At 44.5% G+C, this 26,952-nt stretch overlaps 1 protein-coding gene across 7 annotated transcripts in view; it reads right to left on the bottom strand.

The window, feature by feature from the left end:
* Nucleotides 1-266: 266 nt before the first annotated feature.
* FBXL18 (F-box and leucine rich repeat protein 18) overlaps nt 267-26,952 on the bottom strand; it is a 68,694-nt gene continuing 42,008 nt past the window's right edge. For all 7 annotated transcript variants that reach the window (XM_033914479.1, XM_033914481.1, XM_033914480.1 and 4 more), the window contains one exon: nt 267-762. In XM_033914479.1, the coding sequence (XP_033770370.1) occupies nt 606-762 (157 nt within the window). In that variant the 3' untranslated portion in view covers nt 267-605. The remainder of the gene's footprint in view (nt 763-26,952) is intronic.

Here is a 26,952-nt window from a genome sequence, read left to right as displayed (position 1 = left end):
CTAAATTTTGCAAAGCATCAGCACATGCAGGATGGGCATTTTAAGAGATTACAGAATCGTTGCTGTAGCTACTTCATTGAGAAGCACTTTAGAGCTCCCCGGGCTCATCTGAACTGTGCTCTGCTTCCCACTTCATGGCTTTCTGCTGATTCCTTATTCTCAGGATCCCCCATTAAGCAGCAATGAGGCTACAAGCAGGACACAAGGAGCTCACCACATACAGACACAGAAGCCCAGGGAAAATGAAATGCATGTGGGTTTATTACCTTGACATTAATCACACTGATGTTTAAAAGGCAACAAAATGCAGAGACTTCCAAAGTCAGAATTTTATTTTTTTTTTTTTATATGTTCAATTCAATGAAAATCCATGTCGTACCATCAAAATAAAAACTCCCCAACTTTCCTTTGATGAGAAATAGGGAGATGTGTTCTCTAAAGCTCTCTTCAGTTGCTCCCTCTTCCCTTTTCTTATATCTCAACACACTGTGGTTGAAATGACTGTGGGCGATTGTGAAGCATCCACTCGGTAAGCCACAGTAAAAGGTGATCTGAACTAACAGGGGTTTTTTTCCCCATCTGATCTAGTGTCTGCTATGGCTCAATCACCACCACAGGTTTGGAGGCTCCTCTGCCACACGGCTCTTAAATAAGGTTATTTCATCCAGGTGCATTATGGGAACATCTCTGATCACATCTGTCAAGCCCTCATGCAGTAGAGGGAAAATGACGACATTCAGTGCAGGGCGATGTGCCTGGAAACTTAAAAAGATGCACAAAGAAGTCAAATAGATGTACATTACAGCTCCAAAAACATAAGTCTTCTTAAAAAAAATAATAATCTGGCAAAAATTACACACTCACTGAGATTTGGTAGAGAAACCACATAGGTAATCAAAATGAGCACATGTAGCTTAGAGTCACTGTCACTAGGAGAAAAATGATGCACACCCCTATGTCCACTCACATGTGAAAAAGGATGTCCAGCAACAGAAGACTAGGCGTAAAAGCCAAGGATTACTGAATGATCTTCATTATCATGTCGATGCCAACTATCCTCCTGCCCCACTTCTCTTTTTGTATTTGGATACCATGAGAGCAGTAACCCCCCATCTGATATGGCAGAGTGAGAGAAATGGCACAAGGAAAGCTCAGCGACCAGCTGAATTTTGGAACTGTTTATTCAGCTCAGTTATGGAAATAGAAGACATGTCTCTCCATCCCCCCAGCTAATACAAAGAAACATAGAAATAGATGGCAGATAAGGGCCAAGGCCCATCTAGTCTGCCCACCCTAATGTCCCTCCCCTACCTTCGCCCTGTGAATAGATCCCTCCCCTACCTTCGCCCTGTGAATAGATCCCATGTGACGATCCCATTTGGCCTTAAAATCAGGCACGCTGCTGGCCTCGATCACATGCAGTGGAAGACTATTCCAGCGATCAACCACCCTTTCTGTGAAAAAGAATTTCCTGGTGTCAGCTCGTAGTTTCCCGCCCCTGATTTTCCACGGATGCCCTCTTGTTGTCGTGGGACCCTTGAAAAGGAAGATATCTTCCTCCGTCTCTATGCGGCCCGAGAGATACTTGAACGTCTCGATCATGTCCCCCCCTCTTCCCAGATCTGTATGCATTTTAGCAAAATATTAATCACAAATTGTAATGTTATGACAGAAACTCAAAAACAAATCTTCATGGATTCTATGTTCACATTTTTTACTTCAATTATACTTCAAAGAGCAATTCTTTTCTTCACATATCTATATAGGTAAGCAAACAAACATTCTAGTGCAAATGATTTTCCCCAGGAAAAGTGAAAGGGAGTGATGAATGAGCTACTGAGGTACTGCCAAAAGGGATATTACAATTCCATTCCTGAATGTGTTGCCCTCATTTCTCACCTGGATCTCTCAAATTCAAGCTACGCACAAAATTTATGTTATGAGATGCTCAAGGAGAGGTTTTCCCCTCTTGAAAGATTCTTACAGATATGACCTTTTGATTATTGCCCATCCTAATACATATATGTCCTACAATGTGCCTACTTTTGCCCAGTTATTTTAGGAATAGGAGTAAAAAATCCTCACAAAAAGCAGGTACAGATGTGTGCCAAAGAAAATATATGAGTACATGTACACTTTCCTTTATTACAACAAACTCCAAAGGCTTTGCCAAACATGGGCTGTTCATTATCTGTTCCTAGATATATTAAATATTTATAAAATTTGGTAACCAAAAAAATGCTACTTATTGAAAGCAATAGATCTCATCTATTTGAAATACTTTTCTGAGGGCACAACCCCCCCCCCAAACAGGCAAAACATATCTCTAGGACAGGGGTGCCCACACTTTTTGGGCTTGCGAGCTACTTTTAAAATGACCAAGTCAAAATGATCTACCAACAATAAAAATACTAAACATAACCTCCCTCTTTTACTAAGGTTTGCTAGCCGATTTAGCGAGCGCTAAGTGCTAATGTGCCCATTAGATTCTTTGGACGCATTAGCATTTAGCGCGCCTTAGTAAAAGACCCCCATCAGCTCAGTTGTGACGCGTGTATACTGTATGTACTCGTATTGCAAGACCTCGCTCGTTTAGAACAGTCACTACACTCTTGCAGTGTCAGAGAGAGAAGAACCATCGGCTCAGTTGTGATGATGTGACGCATGTATACTGTATGTACTCGTATTGCAAGACTTTACTCGTTTAGAACAGTCACTACACTCTTGCAGTGTCAGAGAGAGAAGAACCATCGGCTCAGTTGTGATGATGTGACGCGTGTATACTGTATGTACTCGTATTGCAAGACCTCGCTCGTTTAGAACAGTCACTACACTCTTGCAGTGTCAGAGAGAGAAGAACCATCGGCTCAGTTGTGATGATGTGACGCGTGTATACTGTATGTACTCGTATTGCAAGACCTCGCTCGTTTAGAACAGTCACTACACTCTTGCAGTGTCAGAGAGAGAAGAACCATCAGCTCAGTTGTGATGATGTGACGCGTGTATACTGTATGTACTCGTATTGCAAGACCTCGCCCGTTTAGAACAGTCACTACACTCTTGCAGCATCAGAGAGAGAAGAACCATCGGCTCAGTTGTGATGATGTGACGCATGTATACTGTATGTACTCGTATTGCTAGACCTCGCTCGTTTAGAACAGTCACTACACTCCCGCAGTGTCAGAGAGAGAAGAACCACCAGCTCAGTTGTGATGATGTGACGCATGTATACTGTATGTACTCGTATTGCAAGACCTCGCTCGTTTAGAACAGTCACTACACTCTTGCAGTGTCAGAGAGAGAAAAACCATCGGCTCAGTTGTGATGATGTGACGCGTGTATACTGTATGTACTCGTATTGCAAGACCTCGCTCGTTTAGAACAGTCACTACACTCTTGCAGTGTCAGAGAGAGAAGAACCATCGGCTCAGTTGTGATGATGTGACGCATGTATACTGTATGTACTCGTATTGCTAGACCTCGCTCGTTTAGAACAGTCACTACACTCCCGCAGTGTCAGAGAGAGAAGAACCACCAGCTCAGTTGTGATGATGTGACGCATGTATACTGTATGTACTCGTATTGCAAGACTTTACTCGTTTAGAACAGTCACTACACTCCCGCAGTGTCAGAGAGAGAAGAACCATCGGCTCAGTTGTGATGATGTGACGCGTGTATACTGTATGTACTCGTATTGCAAGACCTCGCTCGTTTAGAACAGTCACTACACTCTTGCAGTGTCGGAGAGAGAAGAACCATCGGCTCAGTTGTGATGATGTGACGCGTGTATACTGTATGTACTCGTATTGCAAGACCTCGCTCGTTTAGAACAGTCACTACACTCTTGCAGTGTCGGAGAGAGAAGAACCATCGGCTCAGTTGTGATGATGTGACGCGTGTATACTGTATGTACTCCTATTGCAAGACCTCGCTCGTTTAGAACAGTCACTACACTCTTGCAGTGTCGGAGAGAGAAGAACCATCGGCTCAGTTGTGATGATGTGACGCGTGTATACTGTATGTACTCATATTGCAAGACCTCGCTCGTTTAGAACAGTCACTACACTCTTGCAGTGTCAGAGAGAGAAGAACCATCGGCTCAGTTGTGATGATGTGACGCGTGTATACTGTATGTACTCGTATTGCAAGACCTCGCTCGTTTAGAACAGTCACTACACTCTTGCAGTGTCAGAGAGAGAAGAACCATCGGCTCAGTTGTGATGATGTGACGCATGTATACTGTATGTACTCGTATTGCAAGACCTCGCTCGTTTAGAACAGTCACTACACTCCCGCAGTGTCAGAGAGAGAAGAACCACCAGCTCAGTTGTGATGATGTGACGCATGTATACTGTATGTACTCGTATTGCAAGACTTTACTCGTTTAGAACAGTCACTACACTCTTGCAGTGTCAGAGAGAGAAGAACCATCGGCTCAGTTGTGATGATGTGACGCGTGTATACTGTATGTACTCGTATTGCAAGACCTCGCCCGTTTAGAACAGTCACTACACTCTTGCAGCATCAGAGAGAGAAAAACCATCGGCTCAGTTGTGATGATGTGACGCGTGTATACTGTATGTACTCGTATTGCAAGACCTCGCTCGTTTAGAACAGTCACTACACTCTTGCAGTGTCGGAGAGAGAAGAACCATCGGCTCAGTTGTGATGATGTGACGCGTGTATACTGTATGTACTCGTATTGCAAGACCTCGCTCGTTTAGAACAGTCACTACACTCTTGCAGTGTCAGAGAGAGAAGAACCATCGGCTCAGTTGTGATGATGTGACGCATGTATACTGTATGTACTCGTATTGCAAGACCTCGCTCGTTTAGAACAGTCACTACACTCCCGCAGTGTCAGAGAGAGAAGAACCACCAGCTCAGTTGTGATGATGTGACGCATGTATACTGTATGTACTCGTATTGCAAGACTTTACTCGTTTAGAACAGTCACTACACTCTTGCAGTGTCAGAGAGAGAAGAACCATCGGCTCAGTTGTGATGATGTGACGCGTGTATACTGTATGTACTCGTATTGCAAGACCTCGCCCGTTTAGAACAGTCACTACACTCTTGCAGCATCAGAGAGAGAAAAACCATCGGCTCAGTTGTGACGTGTGTATACTGTATGTACTCGTATTGCAAGACCTCGCTCGTTTAGAACAGTCACTACACTCTTGCAGTGTCAGAGAGAGAAGAACCATCGGCTCAGTTGTGATGATGTGACGCATGTATACTGTATGTACTCGTATTGCTAGACCTCGCTCGTTTAGAACAGTCACTACACTCCCGCAGTGTCAGAGAGAGAAGAACCACCAGCTCAGTTGTGATGATGTGACGCATGTATACTGTATGTACTCGTATTGCAAGACTTTACTCGTTTAGAACAGTCACTACACTCCCGCAGTGTCAGAGAGAGAAGAACCATCGGCTCAGTTGTGATGATGTGACGCGTGTATACTGTATGTACTCGTATTGCAAGACCTCGCTCGTTTAGAACAGTCACTACACTCTTGCAGTGTCAGAGAGAGAAGAACCATCGGCTCAGTTGTGATGATGTGACGCGTGTATACTGTATGTACTCGTATTGCAAGACCTCGCTCGTTTAGAACAGTCACTACACTCTTGCAGTGTCGGAGAGAGAAGAACCATCGGCTCAGTTGTGATGATGTGACGCGTGTATACTGTATGTACTCCTATTGCAAGACCTCGCTCGTTTAGAACAGTCACTACACTCTTGCAGTGTCGGAGAGAGAAGAACCATCGGCTCAGTTGTGATGATGTGACGCGTGTATACTGTATGTACTCATATTGCAAGACCTCGCTCGTTTAGAACAGTCACTACACTCTTGCAGTGTCAGAGAGAGAAGAACCATCGGCTCAGTTGTGATGATGTGACGCGTGTATACTGTATGTACTCGTATTGCAAGACCTCGCTCGTTTAGAACAGTCACTACACTCTTGCAGTGTCAGAGAGAGAAGAACCATCGGCTCAGTTGTGATGATGTGACGCATGTATACTGTATGTACTCGTATTGCAAGACCTCGCTCGTTTAGAACAGTCACTACACTCCCGCAGTGTCAGAGAGAGAAGAACCACCAGCTCAGTTGTGATGATGTGACGCATGTATACTGTATGTACTCGTATTGCAAGACTTTACTCGTTTAGAACAGTCACTACACTCTTGCAGTGTCAGAGAGAGAAGAACCATCGGCTCAGTTGTGATGATGTGACGCGTGTATACTGTATGTACTCGTATTGCAAGACCTCGCCCGTTTAGAACAGTCACTACACTCTTGCAGCATCAGAGAGAGAAGAACCATCGGCTCAGTTGTGATGATGTGACGCGTGTATACTGTATGTACTCGTATTGCAAGACCTCGCTCGTTTAGAACAGTCACTACACTCTTGCAGTGTCGGAGAGAGAAGAACCATCGGCTCAGTTGTGATGATGTGACGCGTGTATACTGTATGTACTCGTATTGCAAGACCTCGCTCGTTTAGAACAGTCACTACACTCTTGCAGTGTCAGAGAGAGAAGAACCATCGGCTCAGTTGTGATGATGTGACGCATGTATACTGTATGTACTCGTATTGCAAGACCTCGCTCGTTTAGAACAGTCACTACACTCCCGCAGTGTCAGAGAGAGAAGAACCACCAGCTCAGTTGTGATGATGTGACGCATGTATACTGTATGTACTCGTATTGCAAGACTTTACTCGTTTAGAACAGTCACTACACTCTTGCAGTGTCAGAGAGAGAAGAACCATCGGCTCAGTTGTGATGATGTGACGCGTGTATACTGTATGTACTCGTATTGCAAGACCTCGCCCGTTTAGAACAGTCACTACACTCTTGCAGCATCAGAGAGAGAAAAACCATCGGCTCAGTTGTGACGTGTGTATACTGTATGTACTCGTATTGCAAGACCTCGCTCGTTTAGAACAGTCACTACACTCCCGCAGTGTCAGAGAGAGAAGAACCACCAGCTCAGTTGTGATGATGTGACGCATGTATACTGTATGTACTCGTATTGCAAGACTTTACTCGTTTAGAACAGTCACTACACTCTTGCAGTGTCAGAGAGAGAAGAACCATCGGCTCAGTTGTGATGATGTGACGCATGTATACTGTATGTACTCGTATTGGAAGACCTCGCTCGTTTAGAACAGTCACTACACTCCCGCAGTGTCAGAGAGAGAAGAACCATCGGCTCAGTTGTGATGATGTGACGCGTGTATACTGTATGTACTCGTATTGCAAGACCTCGCTCGTTTAGAACAGTCACTACACTCTTGCAGTGTCGGAGAGAGAAGAACCATCGGCTCAGTTGTGATGATGTGACGCGTGTATACTGTATGTACTCGTATTGCAAGACCTCGCCCGTTTAGAACAGTCACTACACTCTTGCAGCATCAGAGAGAGAAAAACCATCGGCTCAGTTGTGATGATGTGACGCGTGTATACTGTATGTACTCGTATTGCAAGACCTCGCTCGTTTAGAACAGTCACTACACTCTTGCAGTGTCAGAGAGAGAAGAACCATCGGCTCAGTTGTGATGATGTGACGCATGTATACTGTATGTACTCGTATTGCTAGACCTCGCTCGTTTAGAACAGTCACTACACTCCCGCAGTGTCAGAGAGAGAAGAACCACCAGCTCAGTTGTGATGATGTGACGCATGTATACTGTATGTACTCGTATTGCAAGACTTTACTCGTTTAGAACAGTCACTACACTCCCGCAGTGTCAGAGAGAGAAGAACCATCGGCTCAGTTGTGATGATGTGACGCGTGTATACTGTATGTACTCGTATTGCAAGACCTCGCTCGTTTAGAACAGTCACTACACTCTTGCAGTGTCGGAGAGAGAAGAACCATCGGCTCAGTTGTGATGATGTGACGCGTGTATACTGTATGTACTCGTATTGCAAGACCTCGCTCGTTTAGAACAGTCACTACACTCTTGCAGTGTCGGAGAGAGAAGAACCATCGGCTCAGTTGTGATGATGTGACGCGTGTATACTGTATGTACTCCTATTGCAAGACCTCGCTCGTTTAGAACAGTCACTACACTCTTGCAGTGTCGGAGAGAGAAGAACCATCGGCTCAGTTGTGATGATGTGACGCGTGTATACTGTATGTACTCGTATTGCAAGACCTCGCTCGTTTAGAACAGTCACTACACTCTTGCAGTGTCAGAGAGAGAAGAACCATCGGCTCAGTTGTGATGATGTGACGCGTGTATACTGTATGTACTCGTATTGCAAGACCTCGCTCGTTTAGAACAGTCACTACACTCTTGCAGTGTCAGAGAGAGAAGAACCATCGGCTCAGTTGTGATGATGTGACGCATGTATACTGTATGTACTCGTATTGCAAGACCTCGCTCGTTTAGAACAGTCACTACACTCCCGCAGTGTCAGAGAGAGAAGAACCACCAGCTCAGTTGTGATGATGTGACGCATGTATACTGTATGTACTCGTATTGCAAGACTTTGCTCGTTTAGAACAGTCACTACACTCTTGCAGTGTCAGAGAGAGAAGAACCATCGGCTCAGTTGTGATGATGTGACGCGTGTATACTGTATGTACTCGTATTGCAAGACCTCGCCCGTTTAGAACAGTCACTACACTCTTGCAGCATCAGAGAGAGAAAAACCATCGGCTCAGTTGTGATGATGTGACGCGTGTATACTGTATGTACTCGTATTGCAAGACCTCGCTCGTTTAGAACAGTCACTACACTCTTGCAGTGTCGGAGAGAGAAGAACCATCGGCTCAGTTGTGATGATGTGACGCGTGTATACTGTATGTACTCGTATTGCAAGACCTCGCTCGTTTAGAACAGTCACTACACTCTTGCAGTGTCAGAGAGAGAAGAACCATCGGCTCAGTTGTGATGATGTGACGCATGTATACTGTATGTACTCGTATTGCAAGACCTCGCTCGTTTAGAACAGTCACTACACTCCCGCAGTGTCAGAGAGAGAAGAACCACCAGCTCAGTTGTGATGATGTGACGCATGTATACTGTATGTACTCGTATTGCAAGACTTTACTCGTTTAGAACAGTCACTACACTCTTGCAGTGTCAGAGAGAGAAGAACCATCGGCTCAGTTGTGATGATGTGACGCGTGTATACTGTATGTACTCGTATTGCAAGACCTCGCCCGTTTAGAACAGTCACTACACTCTTGCAGCATCAGAGAGAGAAAAACCATCGGCTCAGTTGTGACGTGTGTATACTGTATGTACTCGTATTGCAAGACCTCGCTCGTTTAGAACAGTCACTACACTCCCGCAGTGTCAGAGAGAGAAGAACCACCAGCTCAGTTGTGATGATGTGACGCATGTATACTGTATGTACTCGTATTGCAAGACTTTACTCGTTTAGAACAGTCACTACACTCTTGCAGTGTCAGAGAGAGAAGAACCATCGGCTCAGTTGTGATGATGTGACGCATGTATACTGTATGTACTCGTATTGGAAGACCTCGCTCGTTTAGAACAGTCACTACACTCCCGCAGTGTCAGAGAGAGAAGAACCATCGGCTCAGTTGTGATGATGTGACGCGTGTATACTGTATGTACTCGTATTGCAAGACCTCGCTCGTTTAGAACAGTCACTACACTCTTGCAGTGTCGGAGAGAGAAGAACCATCGGCTCAGTTGTGATGATGTGACGCGTGTATACTGTATGTACTCCTATTGCAAGACCTCGCTCGTTTAGAACAGTCACTACACTCTTGCAGTGTCGGAGAGAGAAGAACCATCGGCTCAGTTGTGATGATGTGACGCGTGTATACTGTATGTACTCGTATTGCAAGACCTCGCTCGTTTAGAACAGTCACTACACTCTTGCAGTGTCAGAGAGAGAAGAACCATCGGCTCAGTTGTGATGATGTGACGCGTGTATACTGTATGTACTCGTATTGCAAGACCTCGCTCGTTTAGAACAGTCACTACACTCTTGCAGTGTCAGAGAGAGAAGAACCATCGGCTCAGTTGTGATGATGTGACGCATGTATACTGTATGTACTCGTATTGCAAGACCTCGCTCGTTTAGAACAGTCACTACACTCCCGCAGTGTCAGAGAGAGAAGAACCACCAGCTCAGTTGTGATGATGTGACGCATGTATACTGTATGTACTCGTATTGCAAGACTTTACTCGTTTAGAACAGTCACTACACTCTTGCAGTGTCAGAGAGAGAAGAACCATCGGCTCAGTTGTGATGATGTGACGCGTGTATACTGTATGTACTCGTATTGCAAGACCTCGCCCGTTTAGAACAGTCACTACACTCTTGCAGCATCAGAGAGAGAAAAACCATCGGCTCAGTTGTGATGATGTGACGCGTGTATACTGTATGTACTCGTATTGCAAGACCTCGCTCGTTTAGAACAGTCACTACACTCTTGCAGTGTCAGAGAGAGAAGAACCATCGGCTCAGTTGTGATGATGTGACGCATGTATACTGTATGTACTCGTATTGCTAGACCTCGCTCGTTTAGAACAGTCACTACACTCCCGCAGTGTCAGAGAGAGAAGAACCACCAGCTCAGTTGTGATGATGTGACGCATGTATACTGTATGTACTCGTATTGCAAGACTTTACTCGTTTAGAACAGTCACTACACTCTTGCAGTGTCAGAGAGAGAAGAACCATCGGCTCAGTTGTGATGATGTGACGCATGTATACTGTATGTACTCGTATTGCAAGACCTCGCTCGTTTAGAACAGTCACTACACTCCCGCAGTGTCAGAGAGAGAAGAACCATCGGCTCAGTTGTGATGATGTGACGCGTGTATACTGTATGTACTCGTATTGCAAGACCTCGCTCGTTTAGAACAGTCACTACACTCTTGCAGTGTCAGAGAGAGTACCATCAGCTCAGTTGTGATGATGTGACACATGTATACTGTATGTACTCGTATTGCAAGACCTCGCTCGTTTAGAACAGTCACTACACTCTTGCAGTGTCAGAGAGAGAAGAACCATCGGCTCAGTTGTGATGATGTGACGCATGTATACTGTATGTACTCGTATTGCAAGACCTCGCTCGTTTAGAACAGTCACTACACTCTTGCAGTGTCAGAGAGAGAAGAACCATCGGCTCAGTTGTGATGATGTGACGCATGTATACTGTATGTACTCGTATTGCAAGACCTCGCTCGTTTAGAACAGTCACTACACTCTTGCAGTGTCAGAGAGAGAAGAACCATCGGCTCAGTTGTGATGATGTGACGCATGTATACTGTATGTACTCGTATTGCAAGACCTCGCTCGTTTAGAACAGTCACTACACTCCCGCAGTGTCAGAGAGAGAAGAACCATCGGCTCAGTTGTGATGATGTGACGCGTGTATACTGTATGTACTCGTATTGCAAGACCTCGCTCGTTTAGAACAGTCACTACACTCCCGCAGTGTCAGAGAGAGAAGAACCATCGGCTCAGTTGTGATGATGTGACACATGTATACTGTATGTACTCGTATTGCAAAACCTTGCTCGTTTAGAACAGTCACTACACTCTTGCAGTGTCAGAGAGAGTACCATCAGCTCAGTTGTGATGATGTGACACATGTATACTGTATGTACTCGTATTGCAAAACCTTGCTCGTTTAGAACAGTCACTACACTCTTGCAGTGTCAGAGAGAGAAGAACCATCGGCTCAGTTGTGATGATGTGACGCGTGTATACTGTATGTACTCGTATTGCAAGACCTCGCCCGTTTAGAACAGTCACTACACTCTTGCAGCGTCAGAGAGAGAAAAACCATCGGCTCAGTTGTGATGATGTGACGCGTGTATACTATATGCACTCGTATTGCAAGACTTTGCTCGTTTAGAACAGTCACTACACTCTTGCAGTGTCAGAGAGAGAAGAGCCATCGGCTCAGTTGTGATGATGTGATGCGTGTATACTGTATGTACTCGTATTACAAGACCTCGCTCATTTAGAACAGTCACTACACTCCCGCAGTGTCAGAGAGAGAAGAGCCATCGGCTCAGTTGTGATGATGTGACGCGTGTATACTGTATGTACTCGTATTGGACTGGAAAACTGCCAACGTTATTTCGCTCCACAAAAAGGGATGCAGGTCAGAGGTCGAAAATTACAGGCCAGTGAGTCTCACATCAATAGTATGGAAACTTATGGAAACGTTGATCAAAAACAGATTGGGCACGATTCTGGATGACGAAGGACTAAGGGATCCCCACCAGCATGGCTTTATGAAGGGAAAGTCTTGTCAATCCAATCTGATAAACTTCTTTGACTGGGTAACAAAGAAACTGGATAAGGGAGAGTCCCTGGACATCGTGTATTTAGACTTCAGTAAGGCTTTTGATAGTATCCTACACCGTAGGTTATTGAACAAGTTGAACGCGATGGGCCTAGAAGAAACACTGACTGCATAGGTAGAAGCCTGGCTTAGCAGTAGACTTCAAAGGGTAATGGTAAACAGTATTCCCTCAAAAACGTCGGAAGTGACCAATGGGCCCTATACTATTCAATATCTTTGTAAGGGACCTGCCTCAGGGACTTCGAGGTAAAATTACATTATTCGCCGATGACGCTAAACTATGCAACACTGTGGGCAGCGCAGCAGAACCTGATAGCGCAACCATGCCCGGCACTATGGAGCAGGACCTACTTTTACTAGAACAATGGTCCAGTACTTGGCAACTAAATTTTAATGCCAAAAAATGTAAGGTAATGCACCTTGGTAGCAGAAATCCATGCAGAACATATACCCTGAATGGTGAAAACCTAACCAGAACTGTAGCAGAACGGGACTTGGGAGTAATCATCCGGGAAGATATGAAAGCTGCTAATCAGGTGGAGAAAGCTTCAGCAAAAGCTAGACAAATGCTGGGCTGCATCAGAAGGAGTTTTATCAGCTGAAAGCCTGAAGTTATACTGCCGTTGTATAGATCCATGGTGAGATCTCACCTGGAGTACTGTGTTCAGTTTTGGAGGCTACATTATCAGAAGGATGTGAAGAGAATGGAGTCAATTCAGCGAATGGCCACTAGGATGGTCTCAGGACTTAAAAATCTCCCATATGAAGAATGTCTGAGCAGGCTGCGCTTATATTCTCTCGAAGAGCGCAGAGAAAGGGGGGCATGATAGAAACATTCAAATACATCACAGACCACATTGATGTGGAGGAAGAAATTTTTTGTCTTATGGGTGCCACAGCAACAAGAGGGCATCCGCTAAAACTCAGGGGGGGAAGATTTCATGGGGACACCAGGAAATATTTCTTCACCGAAAGGGTAATTGATCGATGGAATGGTCTTCCACGTCAGGTAGTCGAGGCCAGTACCACGCTCAACTTCAAGAGACGATGGGACAGACAGGTGGGGTCGCTCCAGAGGAATGCTTAAAAGAGGGATTCTCGAAGGAGGGAAGGTTCTTGAGTGGGCAGACTTGTTGGGCCGTCGGCTCTTTTCTGCCGTCATACTCTATGTTTCTATGACTTTGCTCGTTTAGAACAGTCACTACACTCTTGCAGCGTCAGAGAGAGAAGAGCCATCGGCCCAGTTATGATGATGTGACGCGTGTATATTGTATGTACTCGTATTGCAAGACCTTGCTCGTTTAGAATAGTCACTAAACTCCTGCAGTATCAGAGAGAGAACCACCAGCTCAGTTGTGATGTGTGTATACTGTATGTACTTGTATTGCAAGACATTGCTTGTATATCAAGTTAAAATTTAATAAAATGTTTTGCTTGTGTTGCAAACCAAGTTACTTGCAATCCAAGGTTTTACTGTACTTACGCGATAAACAGACTTTAAGTCAAAATTAAAGACATTTCTCTTCCTTGACGCTTTTGAAACCTAACTGTCCTTTTAAGGACGACCTAGGACCTAGAAGGATTCTTAATACCTGCCCCCCTCCCTATTGTTTTTTTTCCCTTACATGTTCTCTTTTTCTTTACATATTGTAGTTCTAGCCCTTCTTTCCCTCTTGTTTCTGTTTTTAAATTTTTATTTTTTTAAAATCTTTTAAAGTTAGTATTTTCCCTAGTGTTGTTATGTGTTTTTAAACTGTATTTTAGTTAATAGATGGTTTTTTAACATTTTTGTACACCATCTAGAAGGTTTGATTAGGCGGTATAAGAAATTTTAAATAAACTTGAAACTACTTTCCCACATTATCCATCAGGAGAGTTCTTTTACCTCCTACTCAAGTAGTGCTAGAAGTCCATAATTGGGGGGGGGGAGTGTGTGGCACGGTGGTTAGAGCTACAGCCTCAGAACCTTGAGGTTGTGGGTTCAAATCCCAAACTGCTCCTTGTGACCCTGGGCAAGTGACTTAATCCCCCCCATTGCCCCAGGTACATTAGACAGAGTATAAGCCTAGCAGATAGGGAAAAATGCTTGGGGACCTGAAAGTAAACCACTTAGGCTATAAGTGGTATATAAATACTAAAAATAAAAACTTTTGTAAGCTGCTGTTAATTTTGGATTTTTTTTTTTTTAGGGGGGAGTGCAGACGCAGGTAAACATCACTATTCAGGGTACTTAATTCCTGCCATGCCAGAGTTGGAGCCAGTTGCCTGAAATGCGGTGGTGTAATTATCCCCAAGGTGCTGTGTTTCCCAAGGCTGAGAGTTCTATTTCTATCCACCTATCCTTCACAGGGTCTCTTGAGAAAAGAAGGTTACAGAGCTGGTTTGCAAACTGCTGAAAAGTAGGCCAATTCCCATGTGCTCCTCTTGCTGTTCACCCTCTCTGAATATCAATTTTTTTCTTTTAGCAAATCGCTTTGTTTGCGATATGCCTGTGCTTTAAAAGTGAAGGTTTCCCAGGGCAGATACTGCCAGACTCCCTACCCTTTATTAATACATTTACTTACATGCAAGTAGAACATTCCATTTAGGTCATCATGAGAAAAGTGAAGATTTTACCTCTACTCTGTTTTATAGACCCAGAAAATAAGGGGGAAAACACATTGGAGGAAGACCTTTTTGCTACTGTTGTAGCAGATGTATGTAAATAGGAAGACGAATCTGAGCGTAAGGGCTAAGTTAGTATTTCATCTATCCCAGAAAAGTCTTTTGTAGATAGCTACATACGTAAGAGACACCTGAAGTAAGAAAGAGTGAGGGTAGGTGGTTTCTCTAAAGACTTCAGAGAGAGATTAAAAAAAAAACGGACTCCAGTGTGTCTAATGCCTGTGCATATGGATAAGCGCGAGATGGTTCTAATAATCCTGGGATAGGAGGCAACACCCTAGGCTGATTTGAACGCTGGCTAAAAGACAGAAAACACTCAATGGTCAGTTATCTCAAAGGCAAAAAGGTGAATAGTGGAGAATCCCAGGGTAAGTACTGGAACTGGTGCTTTTTAACATATTTATAAATGATCCAGAAAAGACAGCAGCAATGAGTTGAATAAATTTTTAGGTGACACTAAATTATTCAAAGCTTTTGTTACAAGTGGATTGTGAGGAGTTGGAGATTTTCAGAAAGCTTTTGACAAAGTCCCCCATGAGAGACTCCTGAGAAAATTAAAAAGCTATAGGATAGGAGGCAATATTCCATTGAGGACTGGAAACTGGTTAAAAGATAGAAAACAGAGCAGGTTTAAATGGAGATCTCAACAGAGGAAGATGAATAGTATCATGCCTCAAGGATCTGTAGTGGAACTGGTCCTTTTAACATAGAAGGGTTGATTCATACGTCATGACAAGTAAATTTTTTCTCTTGAAAATCTAATACATACATTTGAAAGTGTGTGACATGCACTTCTTAATGTTGCCACCAGATGAGAGTTGAGTGCAGCGGTCTCCGGTAGGGAAGGAGCAAAAAACATAACATTTGAAATCATCGTTTTATTATGGTACTAGTATTTTAGCCCATTACATTAACGGGTGCTAGAATATATGTCTGTCTGTCTTTATTTCTGTCTCTCTCTCCCTCCCACTGTCTTTCTTTCTGTCTGTCTCTCTCCCTGCCCGTGTTTTTCTTTTCTTTCTGTCTCTCTTCCTCCCGCTGTCTGTCTTTCTTTCTATCTATCTGTCTCTCTCCCTGCCTCCCATGCAGCAGCATTTCTCTCCCCCCACTTCCCTGTGCAGCAGCCACAGCAGCATTCCCTCCTCCTCCATTTCCCTGTGCAGCAGCTTTTCCCCCACCCTACTTACCTGTGCAGCAGCAGCATTTCAATCCCCCCCACTTCCCTGTGCAGCAGCCACAGCAGCAGCATTCCGTCCCCCTCCATTTCCCTCCCCCCACACCACTTCCCTGTGCAGTAGCAGCATTTCCCCTACCCCCCCCCTTTCCCTTCCCGAGGTCTGACCGGCTCCCTTAGTCCCTTACCGCCCCCCTCTTCCCTTCCCTTCCCTTCCCTTCCTGACGAACCTGCCAATTCCAGCAATGTCTGCAGCACTCTACACACTTTGCTTCGGGGCCTTCTACTGCTCTGATTTACTCTGGCACTTTCCTGATGACATCATCAGAGACACAGCAGAGCAAATCAGGACCATAGAAGGCCCCAAAGCAGCATGTGTACAGTGCTGCAGACGCTGCTGGAGTCGGCAGGTTTGGAGTCGGAAGTCTTCTCCGATGCTGGTGAGGTTCGAAAATAAACTTCGTCAGTCTGGCCGGAGCCGGCAAGCCCGCTGCGAGAGAGAGAGATATACCTGGTAAGCGCGCATGCGCACTCTGCCGACCACGGAACTACAGATCAGGTAACATGCCAGTAAGAGTGCGCATGCGCGGATAGGGTTTTATTATATTAGATACAACAAAGTACAAGTAGAAACTGTTTAACTATTAACATCCTTGTCTTGTGTTTCATCCAGTTTGTGAGGGACAAACCGTGAATGCACAATATTACAAGTCATTTCTGCAATACTACCCACCTGTGTCATACAGCACGGGAGAAACATCGAGAACTGTTGCATAGTGCTATAATCCTACATGACAATGCTTTGAAGGATTTTAACAGTTAAACATACATAGAAACATAGAAAAATAGAAAAGACGGCAGATAAGGGCCGCGGCCCATCTAGTCTGCCCACCCTAATGACCCTCCCCTATTTAACTCTGTGCAGAGACCCCACGTGACGATCCCATTTCTTCTTAAAATCACCTGAAGTGGAAGTTTATTCCAGCGATCAACCACTCTTTTGGTGAAAAAGTATTTCCTGGTGTTGCCGTGCAATTTCCCGCCCCTGATTTTCCATGGATGTCCTCTTGTCGCCGCGGACCTTTGAAAAAGAAGATATCTTCTTCTACCTCGATACGGCCCGTGAGGTATTTGAACGTCTCGATCATGTCTCCCCTCTCTCTGCATTCGAGTGAGTATAGCCATAGTTTATCCAGCCGTTCCTCGTACGGGAGATCCTTGAGTCCCGAGACCATCCGGGTGGCCATTCGCTGGACTGACTCAAGCCTCAGTACATCCTTGCGGTAATGAGGCCTCCAGAATTGTACGCAGAATTCCAGATGGGGCCTCACCATGGATCTATACAACGGCATAATGACTTCAGGCTTACGGCTGACGAAACTCCTACGTATACATCCTATGATCTGCCTAGCCTTAGATGAAGCCTGCTCCACTTGATTGGCAGTCTTCATGTCTTCACTGATGATTACCCCTAAGTCCCAGATCTTCTATGACCACTAGTCCCTGAGAAAAAAGGTCTCGCTGTACTCGCAATCTGAGACTTGTGCCCCTCTGAAGACGCACTATGACTGCATACCATGGTCTGTGTGGTCAATCTGGAGCCACGGGAATCACTGTTCCCTGATGGCTTGCAATCCTGTGGAGTATTCAGCTTATCATGGGCCACAGAGAAAACACATACAAGAGCTCGCTCTTTGGTTACGACTGGACCAGAGCATCCAAAGCCTGCACTTCCAGGCTCAGATCTTCAACTGAAGAATCAGTCCGCCTTCTTGTTTCTTGCCGTTGCCATCAGGTCAAACATAGGGCAACCCCAGCGATAAACAATGGATTGCAAGCCTGCTGCAGACAGTGTCCCATTCTCCCAGATCCAGGGTTTGTCTGCTGAGGAATTCAGCCTGGACATTGTCTTCTCTTGCTACATGTGCTGCTGAGAGAGCCTGAAAATGAAACTCTGCCCACCTGAACAATAAGCAAGCCTCCAGATGAAGCTGCACACTCTTGGTACCTCCCTGGTGATTGACATATGCCACAGCAGTAGCAATGTCCAAGATTCAAACCGCTTGTCCCTTCAGACTCTTTTCCAGCCTCTACAACACCAATCAAATGGCTTGAAGCTCCAATCTGTTCATCAATCACTTCCTTTGAGAGGTCGACCAATGCCCCTGGATCAGGTGTCCGTTACAGTGAACACACACACACACACACACAGTCGAATAGGATGGCATCCATTCTCACAATTACCCACAAGGCTTTTCTGAAGGCATGCCTCTTCCAGAACTCACTCTCCTCCACACATAACTTGATCCTCGGAGACTTAAATCTCCACTTAGAAGATCAATCATCCAAACAAACAACAGATATACTCTCATACCTCAACACTTTATCCTATCAAATTCTCAACCCAGAACCCACACACGAAAAAGGTCATCAACTTGATATAGCAGCTTACTCATCTCCAAATCAAAACACACAAAACATCTACATCTCAAACGGGTCCTGGCACCCTACTCTATGGTCAGACCATTTCAAATATTCATTCACTATCAATTGGGCTCAAAATAACAACAAACCCACCCCAAAGAAAACACTCATCAAATTCAGACCGAAAATCGAACCTCACACATTCTGGAACACAGTCGACCCCGAAATCGACCCCAACAACCCCAAAGAATTCATAAACAGCTGGAGGACCCTCAGTGAATCCACACTAAACGAACTTGCTCCAATAAAAAACAAAAACAAAATAGACAGACCATCTAATAAATGGTTCGACGACGAACTTCTACAACTAAAAAGAAAATGCAGACAATTAGAAAGGTCATGGAAAAAACAAAAACACAACAACATCAAAGATGAATGGAAAATCCTAATCAAACAATACAATACCAAACTGAAGGAAAAACGAAAAAACTACTACTCCAAACTCATCAGCACAGAAAAACCAGACACAAGAATACTTTTTGACATCTTAAGAAATCTCACCGATACCAAACCATTTCTCGCCACCCAAGGAAACCAAACTCCCACAGCCACCCAATTAGCGGATCACTTCAAACGCAAAATCATCACAACCAGATCCACATTCAACAATTCAAGAATCAACATAGAAGAAATACGAATTAATCCCAAAACAGATGAAGCAATCCCAGCAGACAGGATATGGACAAACTTCCCAAAGATACAATGGTCAGACTTGAACAGGCTTTACAAAAAATACAGCAAATCCTCATGTGACTTGAACAACTGTCCCTCATACTTACTAGCAACAGCTTCCACCAAATTTAAAGCTAGCCTCACACTATGGCTTCAAACAACACTAAGTGAAGGTCATTTCCCACCGGAATTAGGAGAAATCATAATTACACCTATCCTAAAAGATCCCAAAGGTCCTATAGATAATCCTGCAAACTATAGACCAATCGCTTCAATCCCTCTATACATTAAAATAACAGAAGGCCTTGTCGCACAACACCTCTCCAACTACCTTGAAGACCATCACATACTACATCCATCACAATCTGGATTCAGATCCAACCACAGCACAGAAACTCTATTGGTATCACTATTAGACATTGCCCGACAACACCTCAGCAAAGGAAACAAGCTGCTTCTCATTCAACTCGATCTCTCTGCGGCATTCGACCTAGTTGACCATCACACACTACTCCAGATATTAGACGCAATAGGAATTTCAGGTAATGTTCACAAATGGTTCCAAAGCTTCCTCAAAACACGAACATACAAAGTCAAATCAAAAGAGCACATATCCGACCCATGGTCAAACCCATGTGGAGTACCACAAGGATCACCATTATCACCCATATTATTTAACCTCTTCATAGCATCCCTAGGCATAACCCTAGACGCCCTAAACACAGTATCATTCAGCTACGCAGATGATATAACTATCCTCCTCCCCTTTAATATTCAAGACCCCTTATCCACAAACTACCTGAAAATGATAATGGAAACGGTAGAAAAATGGATGTCAAGTCATAAACTAAAACTGAACTCGGAAAAAACTAAATTCCTACTACTGGAAAGGGAAAAAAAAACCATCTCTCACAGAACTAGAAGTAAACACAATCAAGTACCCAATGCAAAGCACACTCAAAATCCTGGGAATCCTACTAGACAGAAATTGCACAATGCAGTCTCAAATCCACAAAATCATCCAAAGAGCATTCTTCACAATACGTAACCTAAGAAAAATAAGAAAATTCTTCAACAAAGATCAATACAAGATATTAGTACAATCCCTAGTACTGAGTATTGTAGATTACTGTAACAGCCTATACCTATCATGCCCAAATTACATGATAAAACAATTACAGACAGTTCAGAACACAGCCCTCAGAATCATCTACTCACTAGGCAAATACGACCACATCACCAAAGCATACTTAGACTCACACTGGCTACCAATAAAAGCAAGATCTCAGTTCAAATTCTACTGTCTACTATACAAGGTAATACATGGAACAGCACCCAGCTACCTAAACAACAGACTACACCGTAACCTCTCACACAGATCAAGGAGAACCCAGAGCCTATTCACTCACCCCCCTCTCAAAGGAACACGACGAAAGAAACTATATGACAGCCTTTTAGCGACACAGGCAGCAAAGATCGATACTACCATCACCAATCTACTGACCAAATCAATAGACATTAAAGCATTCCGAAAAGAAATCAAAACTCATCTCTTCAAAAAACACTTCCCATCATCATAACCTCACAAAAGTTTAAGATAATGCTCTCATGACTACCCAAACACCACCACCAGCAACACCCGAATCCGAACAGTATTATCTCTACTCGTCTAAACAACAGAATCCGGACAATATTATCTCTATTCGTCTAAACAACCTATCACTATCTACTATCTACTACCAATTTATCCTGGAAAAGTCCAGAACAACAATTGTAACTTAACGCATTCTTGTTTATATGTACTGCAATGCTACTGGAAATGTCCAGTCTTCTAACTTGTAATCCGCTTAGAACCGCAAGGCACAAGCGGAATAGAAATCACTTATGTAATGTAATGTAATGTAATAATGCTTGTAGGTGGAGCCACCAGCCCATACTGGCTTGGGCTTCTGGAATCCACAGCAGAGACATCTGCAGGGAATCCGAATGAGGTGGCCACTGCGATAGTAATGCACTCTGGAAAGGATGCATGTGAGCCTTTGTCCAAGGGACCATATCTATTGTGGCTGCCATGGAGCCTAACACTTAGAGATATTGCCACACGAATAGAGATGGTTTGGCCAACAAGCTCATTATCTGGGTGCAAAGTTTCTGTCTGCATGCCTCTGGAAGATAGGCATGACCTTCTGACGTATTGAAGAAGACTCCCAGGTATTCCAGGAATTAGAACAGAACCAATTGGCTCTTTAGAGAATTCACTATTCAACCCAGGCTCTGCAGGACCCAGACCATGTGAGCCACCACTTGTTCTCCTTCCAGGAATGATAGAGCTCTGATCAGCCAGTCATTCAAGTATGGATGAACCTGTAAGCCCGTCTTGCATAGATGGGCAGCTACCACCTCCATCACCTTGGTAAATGTGCGAGGTGCTGTTGCCAACCCAAAGGGAAAAGCCAAGAACTGATAATGGTGCTCCAGGACATGAAATCTTAGGAACTTCCTGTGTTCCATAAAGATGGGAATGTGCAAGTAGGCCTCCGTCAAATCCAGAAAGGCCAGAAATTCTCCCAGCGCCACCACCGCTATAATTGATTGTACTGTCTCCATGCGAAAGCGTGAAACTTTCAGCACTGCATAGATATGTGTAAGATCTAGAATGGGCCTCCAGCCCCCTCATGCACCTCCTGGTGTGCTGCCTGACATCCATCCAGATAAGCTCTCCATATCAGATTGACAAATTCTGGAGAAAATAACATATTTGGAAGTGCAATGTCTCCCTTAGATGACTCCAGCTTGTCTCTTGGGCTCTGCAGCTTCAGCACTCCTGCACATAGGATGACCACCATTCCAGAGCTCTAGAAGGGATTTACTCCCAATCGATGGACCCCCCTGATCATTCCTCAGCCCTAGAGAGCAAAGGGAAGGCTAAGCCAACTGCTCCCGCCCCTCCCCTTTCACGGCATATGGCGCAAGCACTCTTTGGGTGCCCATCCAACACAAACCTTGAATGAATTAAAGGTAAAGGAGCCTGAGGGCTCCATCCCTGTCAGTTCTGAGGCAAAACGAAGCAATTTGAAGGTTCTGGAGAACTTAAAAAATTAAAAATCGCAATATCCAAGATTTATTTTAAAAAGTTTATATTCCGCTTATCAACTTATACAGATTAGAAACATGGTTGCAGCAGAAACATTTTGGCGCCAAATATCGGCTCCAAAACACCTTAACTAAAATTTTATAAAACCAACAAAAAAGGGATTTTAGTGGTAGGAAAACCTAAGGGAAGGAGCAGAAATCTGAAAAAAAAAAAGTGGTTTTAAAGACATCCTTTCCCCCTGGATTTTTCCTTATAGGCTGTAACAGCCTTACTTACTGCGACCTGTGCTGGATATGTGCTGCAGCCTGCCTCAGCTCCGAAAGTAGTTTGATCTGGGAGAAAAAATCACTGCCTCAAATGGACCGCTCCAACACTGAATCATTGGGCTGCCAGTTAGAACGGAGTCTGGCTGAGCCTCGAACCCCCACGGATGCAAAGGGGGGGGGAGAACACAGCCTGCACCCTGCTGAACCCCTTACGTATCCCTGACAACCTGCGCTCAAGCCCCTGTGACCCAATAAGTGAGCAATGCTATAAGGGGAACGGACCACAAACTCCAGAAAAGTTTCTGTAGGAATGATCATCAAATTTGCAGATAACATTAAACTACACAAAGTTGAAACTGCAGAAAGACCTTGGGAGTCTGAAGACTGGGCATCCAAATGGCAGATTCAATTAAATATGGACAAACACAAAGTGAGGAACACTGAGAAAAACAACCCAAATTATAGCTACATGATACTATGTTCCACATTAGGCGTCACTCGGAGAGACCCCCCCAGGAAAGAGACTTGGGAGTACTGGTCGACAAGTCGATGAAGCCGTCCGCGCAATGTGCAGCGGCGGTGAAAAGGGCAAACAGAATGCTTGGAATGATTAAGAAGGGGATCACGAACAGATCGGAGAAGGTTATCATGCCGCTGTACCGGGCCATGGTGCGACCCCACCTGGAATACTGCATCCAGCACTGGTCGACGTACTTAAAGAAAGACACGGTACTACTCGATAGGGTCCAGAAAAGAACGACTAAAATGGTTAAGGGGCTGGAGGAGTTGGAGATTAGAGAAACTGGGCCACTTTTCCCTTGAAAAGAGGAGATTGAGAGGGGACATGATTGAAACGTTCAAGATAATGAAGGGAATAGACTTAGTAGATAAAGCCAGGTTGTTCACCCTCTCTAAGGTAGGGAGAACGAGAGGGCACTCTCTAAAGTTAAAAGGGGATAGATTCCGTACAAACGTAAGGAAGTTCTTCTTCGCCCAGAGAGTGGTGGAAAACTGGAACGCTCTTCCGGAGGCTATTATAGGGGAAAACACCCTCCAGGGACTCAAGACAAAGTTAGACAAGTTCCTACTGAACCAGAATATACGCAGGTAAGGCTAGACTCTGGTCTTTGACCTAAGGGCCACCGCGGGAGCGGATTGCTGGGCACGATAGACCACTGGTCTGAACCAGCAGCGGCAAGTCTTATGTTCTTTTGCTTCTTCAAACTTTCCACGGAGATATTGTTGCGGCAACTAATTTTTCTACACAGGTTTTTGTTTATGTTTATTGTGGTTTGATTTTATACCTTTCAGATAAGGGACCCCTGATGAAAACGTGTTAACCGAAACATGGACCGTGTCGGGTCCCCTGGTTTGTACTAAGTTGGTGACACTAACCGCAACATATTATTGTCTCAATAAACTTAGCCTGCGCATCTTGTACCTTTGTCTGCAGTTTGCCTTTGTCTGCTGTCATCACAGACAATATATTGAAAGCTGCTCAGTGTGTTATGGTGGCCAAAAAGGACAAACAGAATGTTAGGAATTATTAAGAAAAGAATAGAAAATAAAACAAAGAAAATAATAATAGCTCTGTATTGCTCCATTGTGAGACAACATCTTGAGTATTTGCTGTAATTTTGATCACCTCAGCTCAGAGAAAGGAAACTGAAAAAGGTATAAAGAAGGATGATCAAAATGATAAGATGATAAAGGGGATGGAACTCCTCTTGTATGAGGAAAGACTAAAGAGGTTAGGGCTCTTCAGCTTGGAAAAGAGACGGCTAAGGGAAGATATGATTGAAGTCTACAAAATCCTGAGTATAGAATGGGTACAAGTGGATTGATTTTTTACTGCATCAAGATTTACAAAGACGAGGGGACACTTGATGAACTTACAAAGTAATACAGTACTTTTAAAACCAATAGGAGGAAATATTTTTTTCACTCAGAGAATAGTTAAGCTTTGGAATGCTTTGCCAGAGGATGTGGTTAAGAGCAGTTAATGTAGCTGGTTTAAAAAAAAAGGTTTGGACAAGTTCCTGGAGGAAAAATCCATAGTTTGCAGTTGAGACAGACATGGGGGAAGCCACTGCTTGCCCTGGATCAGTGACATGGAATGCTGCTACTATTTGGTTTTTTGCCAAGTACTTGTGACTTGGATTGGCCTCTGTGAAGATGGGATACTGGGCTAGATGGACCATTGGTCTGACCCAGTAAGGCTATTCTTATGTTCTTAAGTAGCAGCAGATCCTGTTTTATTGTTTTAGCTCTTACCTTATGCAATGGTCTTCCGATTGTATATTTTTAGCTACCTAGATGAAGAGCCTCAGAATTTCCATCTCCAACTTTTCCTTTAATGGATATCAATCACAAAAAAACCAAATGTGGCATATTCAGGCTGAAACCTCTACCTGCATCCCCATAGTTAAGACACTGAGACCCAAGAACTGACAACAAGGAAAATGGTAAAACCAGAGGACATAATTTGAGGTTGAGGGGTGGTAGATTCAGGGGCAATGTTAGGAAATTCTACTTTACGGAGAGGGTAGTGGATGCCTGGAATGCGCTCCCGAGAGAGATGGTGGAGAGTAAATCTGTGACTGAGTTCAAAGACGCGTGGGATGAACACAAAGGATCTAGAATCGGAAAATAATATAAAATATTGAACTAAGGCCAGTACTGGGCAGACTTGCACGGTCTGTGTCTGTATATGGCCGTTTGGTGGAGGATGGGCAGGGGAGGGCTTTAATGGCTGGGAGGGTGTAGATGGGCTGGAGTAAGTCTTAACAGAGATTTTGGCAGTTGGAACCCAAGCACAGTACCGGGTAAAGCTTTGGATTCTCGCCCAGAAATAGCTAAGAAGAAAAAATTAAAATTGAATCAGGTTGGGCATACTGGATGGACCATTCGGGTCTTTATCTGCCGTCATCTACTATGTTACTATGTTATTATGTTACTATGTAACATTTTCTTGTGGAGACTGAAATCCATCATAGATAAATGATTCAAACATTAAGAGTACTATTAAAATCCCAACCTTTGTACATGGTAAACTTTGAAAATACTGTCCATGATGCCAACAACTCGAGACATGCATACAAAACAAGCCACTCTCTAAAAGGTTTCCTTCAGTACACCAGGCAAGAGAGAGTCAGGGACAGTACAATGAAGTATTTTATAAGCACTTCTATTAGCAGATCTCTGCCTGCTCTAGTAATTCATATTTATTTAATAAAAAAAACAACAGTTGATTGAGGTTGGCAACTGCAATCTTTGACAACTGCAAATGGGTCTAGAGCTTATATAAATAAATGCCAGGCTCTCAGAAAAGGATTTGTTTGCTTATTAATATCTGTTCAAGTATTTACACATCTGCAATCTGAACAACTGCTATGACCTCTAAGCAAGAACCAAGACCACATCTTCATTTACCACCTGAAGTAGTGTTGGAATACTTTGAATTTAGCTCACACTTTTTCAATAGTAGCTCGAGGTGAGCTACATTCAGGTGCTGTCCGCATCCGGGGCATGCTCCCTGGAGGGCGACCTCGGTCTCGAGTGTTCCCTCGGGGCTTGCACGGGCGGGGCCCGAGGCGGGGCCGAGGACGACCCACCCGCCTTGGTCGAAGCAGAGGACGGCTTCTTTGCAGACCCTGTAGGGGATGGAAAGGAGGACTTACCCGAGGTAGTCTTCGTTCCCGAGGTCGACTTGGAAGTCGAAGGGCGAGGAGAGGCCGAGGGCCCCGAGGTCGTCGAGGCCGAGGTCGAGGCCGGGGCCGAAGCCGAGGCCGACGTCGAGGCCTTCACCACGGGGTCCGCCGTAAATAACTCTGCCATTCTGGCCCTCCTGCGACGGAGAGCCCTGGGCTGAAAGGTGGAACAGCGATCGCACGAGGTGGTAGGGTGTTCCGGGCCCAGACAAATGATGCACCACCGGTGGGGGTCTGTAATAGAGAGCAGCCTCTCGCACCGGCTGCACTTTTTGAAACCCGTTACAGGACGGGACATCAACGACGAAACTGGCCGGGAACGATCGACGTCCCGCGGCCACGGCTGCCGGGAGCCCCCGGAGCCCAACGAGAAGAAAAAATTTTTTTTTTTTTTTTTTTTTTGAAAAGAAAAGAACAGAATAAAAACGACACAGAAAATCGAAAAGCACAGCGACCGAAATAATCAGACGCGGTGTCAGGAAGCAGCGACACAAAAAAGATTAGGAGCTCACAATCCACAGGGCTTACTGGCTCCGCGGAAAAAAATGAACTGAGGACCACGAGGTGGAA

This window comes from Geotrypetes seraphini, chromosome 11 (genome assembly GCF_902459505.1).
Source record: "Geotrypetes seraphini chromosome 11, aGeoSer1.1, whole genome shotgun sequence".
Classification (NCBI taxonomy): domain Eukaryota; kingdom Metazoa; phylum Chordata; class Amphibia; order Gymnophiona; family Dermophiidae; genus Geotrypetes; species Geotrypetes seraphini.
Note: the sequence above shows the minus strand (reverse complement) of the source record. Positions and strands in the feature narration are given on the sequence as shown.